The sequence below is a fragment of the Eulemur rufifrons genome, unplaced genomic scaffold, assembly GCF_041146395.1.
Source record: "Eulemur rufifrons isolate Redbay unplaced genomic scaffold, OSU_ERuf_1 scaffold_81, whole genome shotgun sequence".
Classification (NCBI taxonomy): domain Eukaryota; kingdom Metazoa; phylum Chordata; class Mammalia; order Primates; family Lemuridae; genus Eulemur; species Eulemur rufifrons.
In genome coordinates, this window is record NW_027182863.1 from 71,396 (window position 1) to 91,750 (window position 20,355).

Below are 20,355 nucleotides of genomic sequence, written 5' to 3' on the forward strand. Positions count from 1 at the left end.
TTCGAGACAGATCAACACAACTGAGTGCGTCCCTACCGTGAGCTGACCGTGGCACACATTAACACGTCGTTTAACATGAAGAGGCGGCGTTCTTTGGTTTTAGTAATTTCTCCTCTGTCGTTGTAAACCGTTTCTATCATGTCGTCGGATCGAACGAGGTATCGGTTTCCACTGCTGAGAAGCTGAATATTCAAAACAACAGTCAACTAAGCGGCCGCGACTGAGTTTACCCACAATAGACAAAGGACGAGGAAAAGGTCTTGCAAAATACGGGAGTTTCTAGCATCGTGGTTTTATAGATGTTTTTCTTTAAGGAGAACCCGGACGCCCCCACTCCCACCGCGGGCCCTGACCGTGCACAATTCTGACAGTCGCTTCTAGAAACCGAGCGTTTCACAGACATCACTGTTTGCAGTCACCCTACACGCGAAAGGAACTCACTGCCCCCGCGAACAGTTTCTACACGGAACTGGTCCCTTGCTCTTTCCCTGTCGGTCCCCACGGCTCCCCTGACCACACGCTTCCCTCTCGGGCTTCCCTGCAGCGAACCATCCGGGATTGACAACCCTGAACAGTTCAACCCGGAACCGTTGTTGCAGGAAGTAATTACTCTGTAATTTCACTTTTCCCAAAGCAAACATGATTTAGTAAACATGATTAAATAAGCGTCTTAATTTCCTAGGATGTGCCACATTTTACTCCACTGAGCCAGACAAAATACCATCAGTGCTTTGGAAAGACGCTTCCTACCAACCGATAAAACGCTACGTCCTGTGGAAGTCACGCTCCTCACAACAGTGTAGCCAGCGGGGTCCTCAGCCCGGGTGGTCCCACCGCCTTCTGGGTCTACGTCTACACTGGCTGCATCTGTGGAGACGCAGCCTCACGCTGGACTCCTCTCGACATACGTGTTCCCGGGAAAGACACACTCTACACACGTTCATGCAACATGCATGATGCACCGTCATGTCTGCCTTTGCCTCGGGGCTCCCCGTCCCCTCAGACAGTCACGTCCTACAGGAGCACGATTGTAGATGACATGAACTGCATTAGGAGTAGAACCGGATGCAATTTTCTGCTGACAAAATTCCTACATAGACCATTTGGAGAATCGGTGGCTTAAAATGTGTTATCATAAAGTTCTCATCGTTAAAGTACTGAATGTCTTTGGGAGGTAGAAAATCAGTCCTATTAACAAAAATAAAAGGTGACTTTAGTGACATGGACTATTATCTGTGATAATTTAATACAGCTCATATACATCAACATCTCCCCGTGGACCAGGGCCTTACGTAAACATGGCAAAACCACATGAAATCAGAGCACTGAGGCAGGAGAATGACTTTGCAAATACAAAGCTCAAACACAGCCTGGCGGAGGAAATGGCATCCTCCTGTGCTTGCTTCACTTATTCGTGATCAATACAGCCCAGTCTCTGCACGTGTGGGTACAAACAGAAATGTCTGTGAATACGTCCAGCTTGGATTACCACTGTCTAAAATGAATGCAGTATTTTGAAAGCAGAATTAAGCTAAACGAGTCGCTCTTAACCTGGATCCATTTGAGGATCCAATGAATCTGTGAGCCCCTTTCCTAAGAGAACGCAGACAGATGGTCAGGGTTTTGCACACAATGTCCAGACCTGGCACACGGCTGCCGGTCTCCACTGACACCCAGGGAAGAACTCCGGGCCGAGGGAATTATTCCAAACGTTTCCAAAGTTAGGCATGGATGAGTAACAATGGCCTCATTAGTACAAAGCAAAAATAATTTCAAAATAGAGGTGGAAAAAAATCTCTCCCAACCTTGTTCAGGTATCTTTCGTTGATGGCCTTTGCTATCTGTTTGATCTCACAGCGCTGGTCAGCGTCTCTCTTCCTCTCGTTCAGTTTCTCTGCCAACGTCTCCAGCTCGGTCAGGGCCATCTGGATGGGCAGCCTGTCGGGGTGTCCCTTGGGCGTGTTCTTCAGCATGTCCTGTGGGGGGCAAGGCAGAGCGCGGCGGTCACCACGCGCACACCTCTGGCCAGCGGCGAGTCATCACTCACACGCTGACAGCTGGGGACGGCAATGACATCAGTTATTCTGGGGAAAAATAGAAAATATTCTGGGGAAGGGATCACAAACTGAGTCACGGCTTGGCTGAACATCTGAACAGCTCCCTTTGCAAAAACAAAATCCAAAAATTAGCATTGTACAACAAAGGACACGCCAAATACGAACGTGGCACGATCCTGGAAATGTTTTGCTCTCCGGGACGATGTTCCAGATCATGATTAGGTTGTTTTTCTCGTGTTGAGTCAGACACGTGAATGCGGGCACAGATGGGTCCAGCCGCTTTCTACAAAAACTCAGTTTCCCCACATCAAGGGTGCGGCGGTTTTGCAGTGCCGACCAGACCACTGTACCCATGGTGCCCCCACACGGCAGGGGCTCTCTCTGGGCCTCCCACCCACACTGAAAACGGAGCCTGATTTCAGGGCAAGGCAGCTACTCTGTACGACGGTGGGCGGCCGATACATCCTGATACGTTTGTCCAAACCCACAGGCGGTGCAGCTCCAGGGCTGACCCGCACGCAGACGGTGGGCTCTGGGTGGTCAGTGTGTGTCCATGTGGGCTCTTCACCCTCCCAGGTGCACCGGGGGGCTGTGCGTGTGGGGAGAGGGCACCTGGGGACCCTGCACCTTCCTCTCTATTCTGCTCTGAATCTAAAACTGCACTAAAAAAATAGTCCAGTCTTAAAAGAGAAGGAAGCTGAGCCACCTCCGTCCATCCCTGCAGCCTCAGACGAGCCCGAGGACACTGCAGGGAGGGTGCAAGGAGCAAAGCCACCATATGGTCACCAGAAAGATGGCACAAGGCTGCCAAACACACATAAACCCTGAAGAGCAATGACAAAATGACATTCTTGTCACCTGGAGCTTCCACGGAGCCTGTTGCCCACCCTGCTCTCACATACGACATGCTGAGGTGCTGAGGGGCAGAGGTGAGCCCGACACGCTTCTCAGACGAAACATGGTTCTGCCCTCGGCCACCCATTCTCTGTGTCTGTGTACGACGTGCGCAGTGACAGAACTCAACAGTGTGACCCTCTTTCTAAACCTTGCTTTAAAAATCTGAAAAGAACACTGCGTAGACCAGTAAATGTTTCCAGGTTGGATGGAAAATTTAAACTACTCTATACATTTGTTTTCCTGGGAGTCGCATCAAATCCTAACAAGGCAGAAAAGGATGATCTTGAATCTAGTTCTGGCACCAACACCGTATACTGGTGGTGCCCACCCCCTCCGCCCTCCCCCGCTGACCCTCCACACCACCCAGACCGGCGTCAGGGGCCTGAGAGGCGGCCGCTGCCACGAGGCCCAGCCCACGCTCTTCCCAAACAGCCGGGGCAGCATGCAGGCCGCCGGGACGCCCGGAGCCCTCCCTACCTGCAGCAGGAGGATGAACTGCGGGAAGCGCTGGATGGGCCGCATCAGCAGGCTGTAGAGCGTGATCCGGTCGGGACTGGCCTCCTGGCACTGCTGCGGGGGGTGGGGGGTGGGCACCAGGCTCAGCAGGCTGCGGGGCCACGGCGCCCACCTGCTCCGGCCCCCGACCCAGGACAGCCGGGAGGGGACTCCCGGCTACTCAAGGACCCACAACTCAGCCTCAGCTGGAAGAAATTTCACCAGATTCCTTTCCAAGTGCTCTCGGCACCTGCGCTGGGGGAGAATGCGCTGCAGCTGCCCCCGCGGCTCCCGTGGAGGGGCCGGATCTCACCACCTGGGCTTGGCGCTGGGCGGGTCCGGGGGTGTCCGGGGGTCTGTGTTCTGGCCACAGGTTGCCCAGGGGAGGCGGCCGCCTCTCCCCGCCAGCAGGAGGTGCCGAGTGGGGCTGGACTGTTGCTCCCTGATGCCCTTGGGTGGTGCCAACCCGGGCTGCGCCAGGTGTCCGGCTCCCTGGGCGGAAGGGGCAGCACGGACCCCCCAGGGCACTGCCCCTCGCACCCGGCCTCTCCCCGGGCACCGGGCTCCCTGAGCTCAGGCCCCGGCTGCCATCTCCCCAGGCCGCCATCTCCCCAGGCCGCCATCTCCCCAGGCCGCTGGCGAGCTGAGGGGAGGGTGCTGCGGTCGCGCCACGGGGCCGAAACAACTCCTCAGAGGAAAGGCATTGCTAACTCGGTGCCTGTTTTCTTTCCCTACGAGGAAGAAACGCTGCCGTAGCAAGAGGACACAGTGTCTGCAACTCTGCACGAGGGGGACTGTGACCTGATCCCTTAGCAAACCTGGGTGGGCCAGGACTCTGCTCCAGCCAGAGCAGGAACCACCCAGAACCACCCAGAACCGTCCTACTGGGTGGGAGACGGGGAGGGGAAACACTGCCCTGGGCAGGAGGACTTGCCCAGCGCTCTCTGGCCCCAGGTAGCAGCAGTTTCCAGGAATCCAGCCCAGGGGCAAGAACACACTGTGTCCCAAGGCTTTATAATGCAAACCAGGGTCTCGCACAAAGGAGCCTGAGCTGAGCAGGGGCTTTGATGGGGGAGTTCAGTCTGGTCCACAGCCCCCAACCTGTCCTCCCACAGCCTCCGACCTGCAGCTCGGCTCGGGCTCGGGAAGCCCTGCGGCCCCGGCCCCAGTGGAATAACTTGCCCCCTGCGTCAGGGGACCAGGCGTCCTGTCCCGCTGCAGCGCCAGGGCCCCGGGACAAGGCTGTGGTTCTCTCTCTCTCCTCCCAATCTGGAAGCTAGAAGTGGGGTTTCTATTATCCCTGACTTCTCGCTGAGGGACAGGGAGGAAAAGGCAACTCCGAGACTTGGGGAGCGGGTCTTGACGTTCTTTGTGTCTACCCCTCTGCACACGTAAGGATGTGCAAATAAAAGCTCTTTTCTAAAAGCTATGTCGGGACCTAAACTGCCTCTTCATTTCTGCACTGATCCAACACCTGTGCTACGGCTGGTACCGAGATCTTTACGGTAACATCACGCATTTAGGGTCGAGACGCGGTAAAGTGTGATTATGAAGTGTCTGACATGGAACTTCAGAGGGTATTAAAACCCAAATGGAAAAGAAAGGACTTACCTTCAAAAATTCAAGAAAAGCAGGCTTTGTAGCGCATGTTTTCTTGAGGACGGCCACGGCTGTGCTGAAGTTGTTCACATACTCGCTGTAGGCGTCCAGGACCATGGACTTGGAGAACTGAAGCACAGGGAATTGCGGATGAGAAGTAACACGTGAGCCCAACATTCCTGTCTCTAATTCAAAAGAGAAGATTTGAAACCTGTCCCCAAAACACCCTTCCAGCCACTGTGACATTCCCCCAGGACGAACTTTATCACGATCGCGTGATTTTTCTTCTAGGCCCCTTGGGAACTGCCCGGGGGGGGGCGGGGCTGCATCTTACTCTGGGGACCCCAGTGCACTTTCCGGTACCCTCGTTCGAAACCACGGCAACCAGGGGCTGGTTTAAGATGTTCCTGACTCCAGAGAAATAAAGCCGAGGACAGAGGAGCTGCTTCAAACTCCTCCAAGCCTCCCTCTGTGGGTCCCAGTTCCAGGGCTTCGGGGGAGACTGTCAGGAAATTGTAACACAGGGGCCCCAGTGGCCCTGCAGGGCCCGAGGAACCAGCGGGGACCACTCCCTGCGGGGGCACCAGAGGGGTGAGCCCCCACACACGCTCGCTTTTCCTAAAAACACAGAGGTTTCAAGAGGCAGAAACGCTCACCCTGGGTGTGAACATTCAGAGGAAAACTCCTGAGAAAGCGCAAGTCCCGGGACAGACGGACAACAGCGTCCGCAGAGAGACCCGGCAGGACTGTCACAGAGGGAGTAATGCTTTCTGCTAAATTATGTGTTTTCTCAAAAAAGACTTTTTCCCATTCTAAAAAAACATTGACAAGGTAAATATTTAAAGAAGAAAGAGTTGAAGCTAATATATAAAATAGCCAAAAAATGCTATAACAAAATGAATATCTGTTATTTCTTTTTTTCATAAAGACCCATGAAGGGTGTTGTGCAAATATCTTAGCAAGACTTTTGTGTCCATATTATGCCCAAAACATCCTACACCTTACACACTTCATCAGGTGCACATATAAATTATTTAGAAAACACAAAAACATTTCATATATCATGATTACAGCGTTCATTTAACTATTCGACCACTTTAAAAAACTTGCAAGCTCATATCCCTTTAATAACATTATTATCTTAAGTAGTTACAGAAACTAACCTGTTTTATTCATAACCTTCTATATCTAGAGAGAAATCTAACCAAAATATAACGTGTATAATGCACACTACGGGCAGACATAAAATGCCTCAAAACTGCCCATGCGGAGACTCAGCGCCGGGGGCTTCTGGGCGGCCGCGTCTCCCGCCAGGACACACGGATGCACTTTCCTGTGTCCCGGCACAGGCCCCGACACGGCTGCATCTGCACAGCAACACACGGCAGACCGAAGAGCAGAGAAAAGGACCCGCCCTCAGAGAGCCCGGGTCTCCTTACCGAAGCCACGAAGACATCGCCGATCATCTCCACGGCGTCCCACTCGGACACGCGGCTGGCCAGCGCAATCTGGAACATGGAGTGGCACTGCAGGATCTCCCGGATGCGGTAGAACACCGTCTTCAGCTTCCTCTCGCTCAGAACCCGCGGCTCCATCTCAGACAGCGGCTTCTCGTATTGCTGACGCAGAACAGGTGAAGACAGGTTTTAAAGGGGTAGATAGAAGAAGACGTTAACATTCTATTTGTTTCAAAACACGTCGTGACTTTTGATGTCAATGTACAGATACAGAACTTGAAGTCTTTGGAGAATTTTGCAAATTTGCTTACTTTACGGTTCATAAATATATATGTGTATAATAAAACATATATGTAACAAAAAGTATATATTTAAAAAAGGATAATAAAAACATATATATTACATCACGCGACACTTAGGTACCTCCAAAATCCTCTTAAGGGCATCTACGTAGTTCTTTTCACTGTCGACCACTGAACCCAGGATGTATCTTCTCACCACCTGTCGGAAATCAGAAAACACAACGGTAGAAAAACAGCCTCAGAATACACACTGCTAAGTTTTACTTCTATGCTGAGAGTTGTTGGTAGAAAACAGCCTCGGAACACATAGTTTTATTTCTGTGCTGAGGGTTGTTGATAAAGAAGTTTTTGTTTTTATTTTTAAACAGTAGGTAAAGGCAACTTTCAAAGACCTTTGAAATACCCCAAATGGTAGGTTAATTAAATAACATTACAGGTACAAAACATACTTTCCCCCATCAACACATTTATATTACATTTTAAATCTCAGTTTTAAACTATAACTCAGGCAGGGCAAATAAAATTATAGCACTTAGAAAAAATTCACTCACTTATGTGACAATGACGATCTGAATCAACTGACTGTTTCATGGGTCCCACACCCAGTCAGATGACATTTCATACTTAAGTATAAAAACAGTCTCAGTCTTGGTCGATGAATGTCATTAACAAGACTTATCTAAAGTCCTTATTCCAAAGTCACAGAAAAACAGAAAGGTTGTGGAAGGTGGAAGAAGAGATTTTTTTTTTAATCTTCGGAAAGATCTTTTAACCGTCCAAACATCCACCTACGAGGCTAAGAATTTGGATGGTAAATTACTCCTGTCATTTAGAGCAACCCTCCCCCCCCACAATCTGAGATGCTTGCGTTTCAAACACTGACGCTGTTTTCTGTTTTGCTCTTCACTGCTGAGGCACACGCGTGTACGGACGTGCGGCTGTAAGGCCACTCTGCTCACCTCGACCGCCCAGCAAGTCACCTTTGCCAACCCATGGAAAACAGAGCAGCGTGACAGCAGCGTTGCTTCTAAACCAGAGCACACGTTCACGCACGTGCACACACCTGCACGCACCACATGCATGCACACACTACACGCACCACAGGCATGCACACGCACACATGCACACACATGCACGCATCACACGCATGCACACACCTACGCACGCCACACACAAACGCACCACAGGCACAAACCAGGATGCCCCAGGCAACCCGCCGCGCTGCGAGATGCTGTCTGCAGTCTGCAGCGCCACCTGGTGGGCGAAGAGAGCGTTTGCACACAGGACATCCCCCAGTCCAGTGGATTCCTGGGCAACCAAGATTTAGAAAACACTGTCAACAAGGGGTGATTATCCTCTTTTTAAAAGGCACTATTGAATCACAAAAGTAAGGCAAAAATCAACCCTTCTAGGACACCTACAAAAGAAATTGACGTATTTTAAAAAATAATGATGTGCTGGGGTTAAAACCAAACGCACACGAGATTAGGAGCCGGGAGGCTGAGCCAGCCCGGTGACCGCCCTGCGGTGGCCGATTCGCAGGGGCAGTGTGGCCCGAGGCTTCACCTTAAGGTGATGCTCAGACTCTGGGGACAGAGCCACTCCCCACAAGCCACTCCTAGTTCCAGAATTCGCATTCCCAGACACCAGCCCACGGCTCCTGGGTCACAACATTTGGGGGCCAAACCTAGGAATTTATGTCTATATTTTAAAGTCCTGAGATGATGCCAGTGCATCAGGACGAAGGATCTGGAGTTGGTGTGAGATCATTCAAAACACAAAAAGAGAATTAGTCTCTCGGACTTCATGGCTACTGCGTGTGAAGTCAGCGTTTTTCTGCACGTAAATTCGACGACATATCAAGGCGCAGCCCGGGGAGGTGGGCGGGAGGCTCTGATGCTGACGCTGCCTCCCCGGCACCCCAGCCCCGGGTCGACCCCAGCAGAACACAGCAGGGCACACAGCAGACTCCCTGGCTCCCCCCTCCGCCCACACCCCATCCCGGGGCCCCTCCCTGCCAAGGTCCCCTGACTCCACGGCAGCGTCTCCTCTGAGCCTTCTGCCTCGTCTGCACTTTCTGCTCTCACACGTCACGCTGCGCTGTGTTCTCCGACACCAGCCCACGCCCCCCACTCGGTGCCCTCGTACCCAGCAGGGACCCAGCCATGCCCGGTGGTGGGGGACTGGGTGGGTGAGGGTCCTGCTCTGAGCCTCGTCGGAGGGCGAGACATGCTTGGTGACCCAGTCCCTCCTCAGACTCCTGAGGCTAAATCGGGTGGGTGAGCCTGACCGCAGCGTGGGCAGAAAGTGCCAGAATCTCCCTTCCCGGGAACATCTGTCAACAGCCCTCCTCCTCCGGCAGCGGCCGCTCAGGGCCCACCTCCCCGCAGGGCACACGGAGGGCTCGGCGACCGGGCTGTGGTCAGAGGGACTCGTCCTCGCACAGCTGGGGACGAGATTCAGACCACTGACGGCCCCTGCGCCGGGGCTTCCCCAGGAGAGACGCATCCGCGGCCGACAGCACCGCGGGGACGGGCGGGGGAAATGCCCGCAGCACGTCTGGGGCTCCCGCCGCCCCGAGTGGCAGCGACTGAGCAACCGTCTCCCAGCTGTGTCGGCGCCTCGTCCCGTCGTCTCCGAGCAGCGCTGGCCACCTGGGCACCTCCGCCCTGGGTCGTCTCGCTCCCGCGGCTTCCGCTTCGGTTCCATGAAACAACGTGAGCCTCTTGCAGCCTGGCCCGGTGTTAGCAGCTGGTGGGGACCCTGCTCCATCTGGGTTTAAGCCCTGGCCTTGCCCCCGAGCATCTCTGTGTCGTTTCTCTCTGATCCGACTGTGCTCTGTGCGGATCTACCTGCCCACCTGTCTCTCTGCGCCCGTATCTGTCTACGGATCCAGGCATGTGTGTCTGCACCGCGCTGCCCACGGGGGAAAACCCAAACCCATTGGAAAGCGTCCGCCCGACCCTCGCCCGCCCACAACTCGGTGGTCTTGCTCCTCTTGCGGAAGTTTTCTCTTTCTTTTGCCCAAAGACAAGGCCGTGGAAGCCTGATTCCCACCCAGGACTCAACCACCCGAACATCAACACGCCGCGCGGCCCCTCCCACCTGCTGCTGGGACAGACCCTCGGGCATGGGCGTCAGCACGGCGTCCGGGTGCCGGCAGTCCACCTCGATGAACAGGTTCTGCTCCTCCTCGAGAGATCTGTGGTCTTAAAAAAAGCCAGAATGCACGAGTTTTACATGGAAATAACAGACTCACAACAAAATCACCACAGTGAAAAAAGCTGTCAAGCAAAGGTTCTGTGCGGACAGTTCGTTTTCCACGCTCCCTTCCACCAGCTATCAGTGTAGTGGAATCTTAACCCAACAAAATATCCTTCCTGTAAGGGTAACAAAGTGTGGGTCCACATTTGAAATTTTCAATATCTGAAGTTTAATTTCAAAAGGCAGAGGTGTCCTTTGAATAGCTAGATGGCAGAGTGGCAATATTTTAGATTTCTAATATTTTAGAAACTAAATATTTTAATTTTTTAATCTGTAAAATGTCACAATCGAAAACAACTCGTGGCTGCCAAGAATGGCTGAGAACAGAGACTTGGGTGGGACTCGGTGACTTTCCATCTGCCCCTGTCTCTGGAGGTCTGAAAAAGCACAACTTTCCCCAAAGCAAACAGTTTAAACCAAAACTAAATTTGTGTTTAAAAACTTGGATACAGCTAACTCCATTAAAGAATCCACAAAGAGGGTCACGGAAACCTGAGGGTTTCTCATTCAAAGACCCGAAACCCTGGCTACACGGAAGGCTCCTCTCAGGGGCTGAGAGAAGCTGACCACCGTCCAGACCCCTCTCAGGGGCTGAGAGCGGCCGGGGTGGGCCCGGCCTCGCTGCGTTCTTAGCGCTGCCGTCGGTGCTCCCGGGATCGCAGGGCGGGGAGCACAGCCCAGTCCTCGCCCTGCACTTCACACTCAGGACACCGAGGCTCTGCCTGGTATCTGCCGACCTGCCCACGGACCCCCTGAAGACCAGACCCCTCAACCAGAGGCCAGTCCTGGCCTCTCGCAGCCTGGACCAGGGCTGCCCCGATCGGCTGCCCACCCGCCTCGTGGGGACCGCACCGGCCTGCAGACCACGCGCCCTGGGGGGCCACAGAGGGTGTTTCCAACCAGCTCCCAGAGCCTGGCACCCAGGCGGTGGCGGTGCTGCCGGGGACAGACCACACTCTGCAGGGGAGACGGCAACAGGGGGACCAACGCCCACGGCGCGTCCCTTGTCAGTTCAGTCTGAGACTCTCTGCTGCGCCCCAGCCGCCGGGGACCCTGCCCGAGGCTGGCGGGGACTGGGACAGCCGCCCCCACCACACACGGGCTGCGAGGACGGGGACCGCAGAGCCGGTGGTTCCCTTGAGGACTCACGGCCACAGACCTTGCGAGATGAGCGACTTGGTCCTGATGAAGGAGCGGCCTCTCTTCACGGCCGCCTTGGTCTTTTCCAGCCCGTCCTTGGTGCCCTCCCTGGCGGCCTTCATCAGCTTCTGCATCTGCGCGGAGAAGACGGAGCACGTGAGACGTGCGACGACCCAACAAGATTCCACTTTCAATTAATTTATTTTAAAAGAATACTGTCAAGTAGTTCAGGCTTGAAACGTCACCTGAAATTGGCTTTCCGATTTGGGAGAGGTTTCTTGGTTACGCTGTGTGTGTGTGGTTTGGGGCTACTTTTGTTTGTTTGTTTGGTTGGTTGCTTTTATTTGTTGAAAACAGGAAAAAACAAGCTTCAAAAATAGAGTGCTTCCATGGTTAAAAAGTTTCCCGCTACATCTAACAGCCAGTGTTTACCGTAACCACTCACAACACAGGGAGCTCTGTGGAGGTCACAGGGGCCGCGCCGCGCACAGATGTCAGACCGCTTGCCCGAAACCCAGCGGGAACACAGCGAACCGCAGGCTCCCGCGGCTCCGGTTCAGCCTTTACCGTCCCGCCGGGCCCTGCCTGCCCTTGTCCCGCTGGAGGTGCGGCCGGCCGTTCCCGGGGCCCCTTCCCACCGAGGGTCTCGAGGACCCAGCGCCAGCCACGGCCAAAGGGGAGGCCCAGCGACAAGGACCTGCCGCCGCCCTGCAGAGACCTCAGGGGTGGAAACCCACGTCCCGCGTGGCCCGCGTGGCTGAGTCTGGCTTCCTCAGCGCCAGGTCTGACCATCACTCGCGACCGTCCGGGCTCCCGGCACGTCTGCGTGTTTTAGTTCTAATCTGTTTTTTTTTTCTTTTTAGAGATGGGGTCTCTCTGCGTTGCCCAGGCTGGACTCGAACTCCTGGGCTCGAGCGACCTCCCGCCTCGGCCTCCCCAGCGGCTGGGAGGTTGCCACGCTGCCTGGCCGTGGCGTTCCGTGTTTCACTCTTGCACAACCTCCCATTTGAGCATTGGCCTTTGGACACTGTGACCTTCTCTAGAGGAAACCCAGGTGACCTGTCAGGGGACAAACCAGCGTCCTTTTGTCCTTTCTCACCGACCTCTCCAAGGAGCCTGCTGGGCTCCCGCACGGCGGCCCTGACCAAACGCTGCAGGCTCCGCTGCCTCCTAAGGACGACCCGGCCGCCACTCAAGTGACACTGCGTGCGCCCGCCAAGCCAGCGCCCAACTGCGATTCCACCACTTGCACAACTGTTCTCCTGCCACGCGTTAAGGACACGGAAGGCGCCGGGACTCCCGACTCCGCCTCCCGCAGCCCCAACAAGGGGCCGAGTCCCGCTGCCCTGTCCTGGCCAACCTCCCAGGTCCCGTCTCCTGGCACCGCCAGTGGGCCCGGCCCCCATGCCCTGCCCGGCGTCTCTGCTCGTGTCACTGCGAAGCGCCTCCAGTTGGCTCCTCTCCTGCCTGCTCTTCCTCCCCCAGACCCGTCCCGGCCTTCCCGGGTCAGGTTCTGCCAGCCCGGCCCAGCTCCACGCGAAGCAGCGGGAGACCCGACTCTGGGAGGGGTCAGCTGCCTGAGTCACGTCCCCGGCCTGGTCCCCTCTGACTCAGTGACGGGAGGACGCTGGGCCGGCCACTGACCCCACGTGGCCCTCACTCTGCCCACGTCTGCAGGTGTCTCCAGACGCCACCGTCACCGCCCCGAGCTGGCTCTGCACTCCGCCCCCGGGCTCGTCCCCAGAAACCCCCAGGCTGCCGCCACCCCAGGCACCTGCCAGCCGGGCCCCGCGTCACGGGCCCCACGGGGACACCAGCCACGTGCGGTATCCTCGGGCATCCCACGGCCTCAGAGCCGGGCACAGCAGGCCGCGGAACGGACGTTTCTGAGCAGACGCCTGTTTTCAGTGAGGTGTCGTTCAACGCTCGTGAACAGATCGCAGAGTATCAGAGGGGTAAAAGACCTAATTGAAGTGACATTACTTGACAGTGCCCTTTTAAAACACGTCTCCGAGAAGTGACCGTCGCCACCTCCAGATCCAGCAGTTCTCAAACGTGGTCTCGGGAGCACCGCACGCTCTCAACAGCCACCCAGAGCCCCAAATGGCTTGAGTTGATCAGGGTTTTATTTGTCTGTAGTTATGACAGACGTTAAAACTGAGAAAAAAATTTAATATTTTTATAGCTATTCATTTAAAAAAAATAAATCTATTATATGTTATCTTAAATAACATATGCATGAAAAATTAGTCCGTTTTCCAAGACAAGAGAAGTGGCACGGTCTTGCCCTTCTGGGACACAGCCGGGCTCCGCGCCCGTCGGCGGTGACACCAGGAAGGCCTGCCCCTCCGTTCAGGTGTGAGAGCGAGGGGTGAACCCCGTCTCACAGCACGTGAACCCCGCAGGCGTCTGGGGGACGCCGGGCGCCCCTGGCCCACACTTTGAGAACCGCTGCTCGAAGGCCAGTGCTCAGCGGAGCCGCCCGGCTCTCTCCTGTCACCGCGCGTCTGCGGCCCGCGCCGGCCACTCTACCTTCAGCTCCTGCTTCTGCCTCAGCTGCTGAAGCTCCACGGCGCCCACCGTGCCGGCCATCAGCTCCCTCACCTTCCTCTCATAGTGCTCCTTCAAGCGGCTCAGGTCATGTGACAGCTACAGCACAGAGAGACAGCGTTTCACACGCGGCCCTTGGGGACCTGGAGACAGTCTTACAGCGAAAGGACGTCGCCAGCGGTGTGGGGCCGGGGGCTGCGGGACCACCCGGCCAGGCGGGAGCCCCGACCACCAGCCCAGCCCGGGGGACAGACACACCAGGGAGCAGAGTGCGTCACCGCAGGGCACACGCGGCTTCCCACGAGCCGGACCGCAGCCTCCTCCGTGCCGGACAAGAGCAGACAAATGCGCAAAATAATCTGTGCAAAATCGCTCATGTGTATTTTGATGGGATCAAAACGATCAAATATATAAAATACACGTAAAATTCTCCTGTTACGTCAGCACCCGAGCAAAGACACTTGCGTCCGAAAGTGCCCTGACAGGTGACGTGCTGGGACGTGGCCGGCGTCGGCTCTTCACGGCCTGCACGCCGAGGGGACGCTAGGGGCCTGTGGACCCCTCCGTGCAGCCCCCGACCCTCGTGCACGCACGGCTGGGCCACCGCTCCTCCGACGGCCAGTCCTCACGTCAAGGACGCCATAGGCAGGTTTTCATAAAAATTTGAGCCTGTTTTTGAGATGACTCTTGAGCAACCTATAGTTTTATTTTGGTTGTTTTTAGAATCTGACATTTGCACTGGGAAACCTGGCACTGGTTGGCAGTGCCACCCTGAGCAGGCCCGACCCCAGGGCACCCTGTCTGTGCCTGCCCCGCGTCCCGCCCCGCTGCAGGCGCTGCTCTGGCGCCTGGCGGTGCGGGAGGCGGAGAGAAAGGCCTCGCTCTGGCTCCTGCGTCTCTACCCGACCCACAGACCGAGCTCCAGCTTTCGTTGCTGCTTCTCCCGGCAGGAGCGGCTACGGCGGTCGGCTCTCACCGGGTGTCCCGGTGCAGCCTGAGGACAAGGCGGGGGCGTTCCCTTTACCGACATTGCCAGGGGCTCCCCCGTGGTCCGCCTGACCTGGCCCCGTTGTCCGCAACCCGCCGTGAGGACAGAATGCAAGTGCTCTAACACGTGTCCCCAGGTGCCCTGGGCACGCCACCTGCTGGAATCAGAGCCCAGCAGTCTTCGTTAGCCTGTTTAAATCACGTGTATCTGACTGGGCCGTGTGCGGTAAATGCCACCTTGGCCGTGACAAACTGCAAGCACGGCCTCGTTTGCTGTGAATCTCAGCCGTCATAATTCTGGCCACAGTTCCTGGTCAAAGCTTGTTAGTCACATTGGGCAGCGAGCTGACCGCCACGAACTGGCAGAGTCTTCCTGAGTTTCATGAAACAAATTCACAGAATGTGGGAAATCCAAGCAACCCGTGATAACCTGTGAACCACACGGAGCGGGCGGCTACGTCTAGGAACGCAGTCTCTGGTCACCGGGGGCTGTCGGGGGTCGGGTGGGGTAAAGCTGGCCACTCCAGTGGCCCTGTGGTCAGGCCCCAGGTCAGTCTGCGCCGAGGACAGCGTCCGACCGGCCAGCCGGGACGGGGACCACGTGTGGCCTGCATCCGGGCCTCGTACAGACAGCGCGTGACGTGCACGGATGTTGCCATGGATTCGCACAGATTCACCCTTTTACAAACAGCCAGATAAAAACCCCGCCACCAAACAGACACCGCACAGCCGGGCACCTCCGCACCCGAAAACCTCCACAGGAGGGGGCCAGCCCGGCCCCTCCCAGCCTCTCAAGTGTCTGCCTGGACCTCAATCTGATGACTTTTCCACACACACACAGAAAAAAGACTAAAAATTCCTTTTAAGAAAGGATCATGGTGGAGCAGCCTAGAAGCTTCTGTCCTTTAACATCATTTTTTAACATCTTCTATTTTGCGTCTGCCTGTTCGTGCCGGAAGCCACGTACAGCTGTGCCGTGTCGGCGTCACCTGCTCAGCGTGCCCGGCAGGCGGTGGTCACGTGCACCGTGCAAACACACAACACGCATGGTTCAGAGAGTAACTGTTTGCTTTCTTAAAGTCCTCAAGGCGGTGAGCTCGCCTGAGACCTTCTAAGTGATTTAGTTTATCGAAGTCTGAGTTCCCAAATCCCCCCGTGATCACAGACCCGTCTCCGTTGCCAACAGCTCATGCTCTCCGCAGACCACCCATCAGCATCTTAGCGAGTGACTATTTAAGTGTCATGTGAGTCATGGTCGCGTGTCCGAGGCCCAAGCCCACGTCTGGGTGCCGTCCCTGGCACACGGGACCGACACGTACCTGCTTTTTGTGGCTGCTGCGCAGGAAGGACCTGGGCGCCCCGTTCTTGCATTCGGAGTCGCTCTGCTCTTCGTAGCTTTCGAACTCACTGGAGCTCCAGCCGTACTCCAGGGAGCTGTTTCCACCTTCGTCTCCATTCTCCACGTCGTCGTAAATCATCTCATCTGGAGGCACAAATGCCAAAGGGAAGTTAACACGCAGATTTAGAATTCGCGACCGACCGTTTTGTGCTGGTCTGTGGTTTTGCCAAGTGGCCCAGAGTCGGGGGTGGCGGCACAGCGGGATAATCCCAGGGGAGCGCAGAGCCCCGGCCACGCCCCGGAAAGGGGCCACACAGGCCTCCGCCACCCGGGCGGTGACCCACGGGGGCCCAGAAAAGCCCTTCAGGTGGTTCGTGGCACTGGCCGTGAGAATCCACCACCACGATTCCGCCAAATACTGTGTCGGCCACAGAGAACTTTCCATGAAGGAAAACCTTCCTCTGTATAAATGTGAGAGTTGTAAAAGAGTCAGAGAACCGACAGGGAGACCCGGCAGGGAGGCAGCGGCCGACGGCCGACGGGTGAGGGTGGGTGGGGAGAGGCGGACAGACAGACAGACACGTGGCAGAGACTCAGGCACAGCACGAGTGAGGCTCACGTCCAGCAACTGTGCGTTTTCCTTCTGTGACGAAAATGCTCTAATAAAACGTGTACATAACCCACTACTGTATCCGAATGCTTCTAGTGCATCAGTCGTTTCAGACCCGGCGAGGAACACGCCGGGTTTGTGTCACCAAACACAGGGACAAGGACCCACGTCTGCGATGCCGAGGGCAGGGGGCCCGTCTCGGTGGCAAGATCCACACCCTGCCACGCCATGGGCTGAGCTGCGCTGCCTCACAGGCCACCCAGGATCACACACACACCCGTCACTTCACGCCCGGAGGCAAAGGTGCCAGGCCGGACCCTAAACCCAATTCCAGACAGAGTCCAACCTGGCTCGGAGTCTGAGTTCTCCCTGGGAACATCGTCGTAAATTGCTTCTTCAGGGTCTGGAACAGAAAGGGAGGAAAACTTCAAACACCGCGTCACACAGACGGAGCCCGACGGCAGTCAGCCGGGGCCACGGTCCCGAGATGCTGCAGTTATTCAAAGGGCTTCTAAGCGCAGTTAACGCCGCGTTGCCAGAGCAGACGCGGTATTTTTAGGGCAGAATGTTTTGCTGGGAATGAAGGACATGGCTCTAGATGGACCAGCTGTAAAATGTCACTACTGAGCAGTTCTGTGGTTCTGTGTTCGGTTGCACATTGGCCTGGGGGTGCAGGCACAACGCAGGGACAGACTGCGAGTCACGTGTGTCTGTCCCCGAATCCGTGAGTGTCACCACAGAAACAAGCCTGGTGTGGGGGGGGCGAGGGGGACCAGGGAGGGCAGGACAGGCGCTCGGACGGGAGTGAGGACGGCGTGAGGGGAGTGAGGACGGCGTGAGGGGCCCAGAATGCTCACAAGCTCAGCTTTTGCTGATACGGGGAGTAAACCGACCCATTGTAAAGCTCTGGATCTGATCTGGGGCGTGAGGATAAAGAACCCCCCGTCCCCCGCTGCTGTGGGCAGGACTCACTCTCCATCCAGGCGGTGTTGGCCGGATCCGCCACCCACCGGGCCAGCACGCTGCCGTCCTGACCCGCTCGGTCTTCGCTTAAAGAAAACAGACCGGAGGTCAGAACGCGGAGAAGGATCCTCTTCGTCAGGTTGCTGAATGCCCCTAGGGTGTGCGCGTGTGTATGTGCATGTAAATAAGTATGTGTGCGTAAACATGTGTGTGTGTAAATATGTGTGTGTAAATGTATGTGAATAAGTATGTGTGTAAATATGTGTATAAATGTGTGGGTAAATAAATATATATGTGTGTAAATATATGTGTATAAATATGTGTGTGTAAGTATATGTGTGTGTGTGTAAATATGTGTCTGTAAATATATATGTGTGTGCTACTGTGTGTGGGAATTGAGCATTTTCCCGGACGGTACCATGCCACACCCCAGTTCAAATCTCCGTGCGAGACTCTGTAAACAAGTGCTCTCCAACGCTCACTGGGTGCTCAGCCCAGTGTGTGGGACCGGGGCGGGGGGCACAGGAGAAACACGGTCCCTGCTGCAAGAGGCCTGACTGTCACCAGCCTCTCTGGGGCCTCCTAGGGTCGCCCGCTGCTGGGGAGGGGGCGCCAGGCAGGCCCGGCCTCTCCACCTCCAGAGACAGACGCGAGACCCCCACGTAAGACTTGGGTTTCAGCCCGTGGGCAACGGAAGCCTGGGGACACTCTATTCAGAAGAATGACAAGATCAGGGTCACCGGACAGATTGAGCATGGCCCCGTGAGAGGCACAGATGCTCACAAAGGGGACACAGAGGTGGCCAGACGGCGAGACGCCCGCGCCCTGCGGGGAGCAGACCGAGCAGCGTGAGAGCAGGAGCTGGAAGGCAGAGGCGGGAAGGAGGGCGACCACCAGACAGGCAGCGAACACCCCGGAAACCCGCCAGTGGGGGAGAATCGCTAACATCAAGTGAGGTGACAAGACGCAGGGCACCGCCCCTCCCTCGCAACTGTCTGTGCCAAAGTCCCAACGAGCCTGAAACACCCGGGGTTTGGGGGGGGGGAGGGGGGCGTCCAGATGCCGACACCCCACGCTCAGGACACGGGGTTCGGGTGTGGCCATGCACACGTCAGAGCATCTGCCACGGAGAACAGCCGTGTTCTTGCACTTTTTACATTTAAAATTATATCAAAACAAAAAGTTACTCCCCAAAAAGGTAAGAAAAAACCCCCAGAAACCTGGAGCAAACGTGACTGGTATTTTACATTATTCCCGATTGTTTCCATACGTTCCAGACACTTCGTACTTTTAAAAGTCATTGGAGGTTATTTTCACACATCTCATATTCCTTTTCCCAAAACCATTCGTCTTTTCGATGCACATATTTTTCATAGTGAGTTTTGGGGTACCAGTGGGTGATAACACGCCACCACTAATTTTTAATTTTATACGGAATAAAATAAAACATCTTGGCTGGATCTGTTTTCTGACACAATTCTGTCTTTGGGCCGGGGACCCCGAGTCAGGGGAGAGCTGCTCCTAGGTCCCCCAAGCACCTTCTAAAGGGCTCACACAGGGACACTCTCACCTGTCACGGGCCTGGTCTGAATGACCAAAACCATGTGGAAACCAACAGGGCCAAGAGTCACGGCCACACTTGTCCGGTGCAGCTCGATGCCCGAAATAAACTCAGTTCTTCTCCCGACCCTGGGAGCCCCAGGGGACACGGGGGGACCGAGGAGCTTGTGAGCCCGACACCCAGGGCCAGGCACTCCAGGAACCCCAGGAGGAGGCAGGGAGCACCCGGAGCACCTTGCCCCCAGCTCGGGACAAAGGCAAGAACTCAGAACAAGTGTGTGAGATGAACGAAGTTACCTGTTTGCAGGGTCCTCGGAGCTTAGAGAATTAAACTGCTGACCTTCTGTGACTTCTGGTGTCTCTGAGAGGAAAGAAAAAAATTGATGCTGTTTTATGACAGACAAAAATGTTTATGAAATTGATTTTTTCTTTTTTTGAGAGAGGACCTCACTCTGTGACATGGGCTGGAGTGTAGTGGTGTCATCACAGCTCACTGCAGCCTCAAACTCCTGGGCTCAAGCATCCTCCTGCCTCAGCCTCAAGTAGCTGGGACTACAGGCACGCGCCACCACACCAGCTAATTTTTCTATTTTTTTTAGAGATGGGGTCTCACTATGTTGTCCAGGCTGGTCTCAAACTCCTGGCCTCAAGAGATCCTCCTGCCTTGGCCTCCCGAAGTGCTGGGACTACAGGTGTGAGCTGCTGTGCCCGGACTAAAGTTGATTGTTTATCCTTAAAATGATTTCATATTTCCATTTGTTATCAACAGTAGGCTTATCTTAGCATAAAGATTAACTGATAAATTTAGAAGTGTTTAGCTCTTAGATAAAATGTATTTAGAACAGGACTATAATGCAGTGTGATACCCTGAGGGCTTCGGAAAGAGCCATAAATAACACCCCGGCGCCCAGATACACCAGACCAGAGCTAGGCCAGCAATGAAATACTCTCTCCCGTCCCTTACGTGTTCGTGGGAAGCCACGTTTGTGATTTATCAGAAGGGGTGTCTGCTGCAAACGCTTAAGATCTCCAAGGGGGAACTAGTTAAACTTGTTACGTTTGACAAGCGAACCCCTACACCGACACACGCACACACACACAGGCGCGCGCACACACACACACACTCACACACACA

General features: G+C 55.4%; 1 protein-coding gene across 3 annotated transcripts in view; it reads right to left on the minus strand.

Annotated features, from left to right (window-relative positions):
* The window catches only part of ARHGEF10 (Rho guanine nucleotide exchange factor 10), a 62,394-nt gene that overhangs the window by 35,894 nt on the left and 6,145 nt on the right, over nucleotides 1–20,355 (minus strand). Inside the window, exons 4-17 of one of the 3 annotated variants that reach the window (XM_069464611.1) lie at nucleotides 19,795–19,797; nucleotides 19,518–19,581; nucleotides 17,670–17,746; nucleotides 17,044–17,100; nucleotides 16,068–16,231; nucleotides 13,744–13,860; nucleotides 11,231–11,345; nucleotides 9,913–10,016; nucleotides 6,929–7,006; nucleotides 6,488–6,667; nucleotides 5,061–5,177; nucleotides 3,432–3,521; nucleotides 1,806–1,976; nucleotides 37–182 (exon numbers count right to left, since the gene is read on the minus strand). In XM_069464611.1, coding sequence (XP_069320712.1) covers nucleotides 37–182; nucleotides 1,806–1,976; nucleotides 3,432–3,521; nucleotides 5,061–5,177; nucleotides 6,488–6,667; nucleotides 6,929–7,006; nucleotides 9,913–10,016; nucleotides 11,231–11,345; nucleotides 13,744–13,860; nucleotides 16,068–16,231; nucleotides 17,044–17,100; nucleotides 17,670–17,746; nucleotides 19,518–19,581; nucleotides 19,795–19,797 — 1,483 coding nt within the window. Of the gene's footprint in view, nucleotides 1–36; nucleotides 183–1,805; nucleotides 1,977–3,431; nucleotides 3,525–5,060; nucleotides 5,178–6,487; nucleotides 6,668–6,928; nucleotides 7,007–9,912; nucleotides 10,017–11,230; nucleotides 11,346–13,743; nucleotides 13,861–16,067; nucleotides 16,232–17,043; nucleotides 17,101–17,669; nucleotides 17,747–19,517; nucleotides 19,582–19,794; nucleotides 19,798–20,355 lie in introns of all 3 variants that reach the window. The other 2 variants (XM_069464610.1, XM_069464612.1) reach the window with 2 other exon arrangements.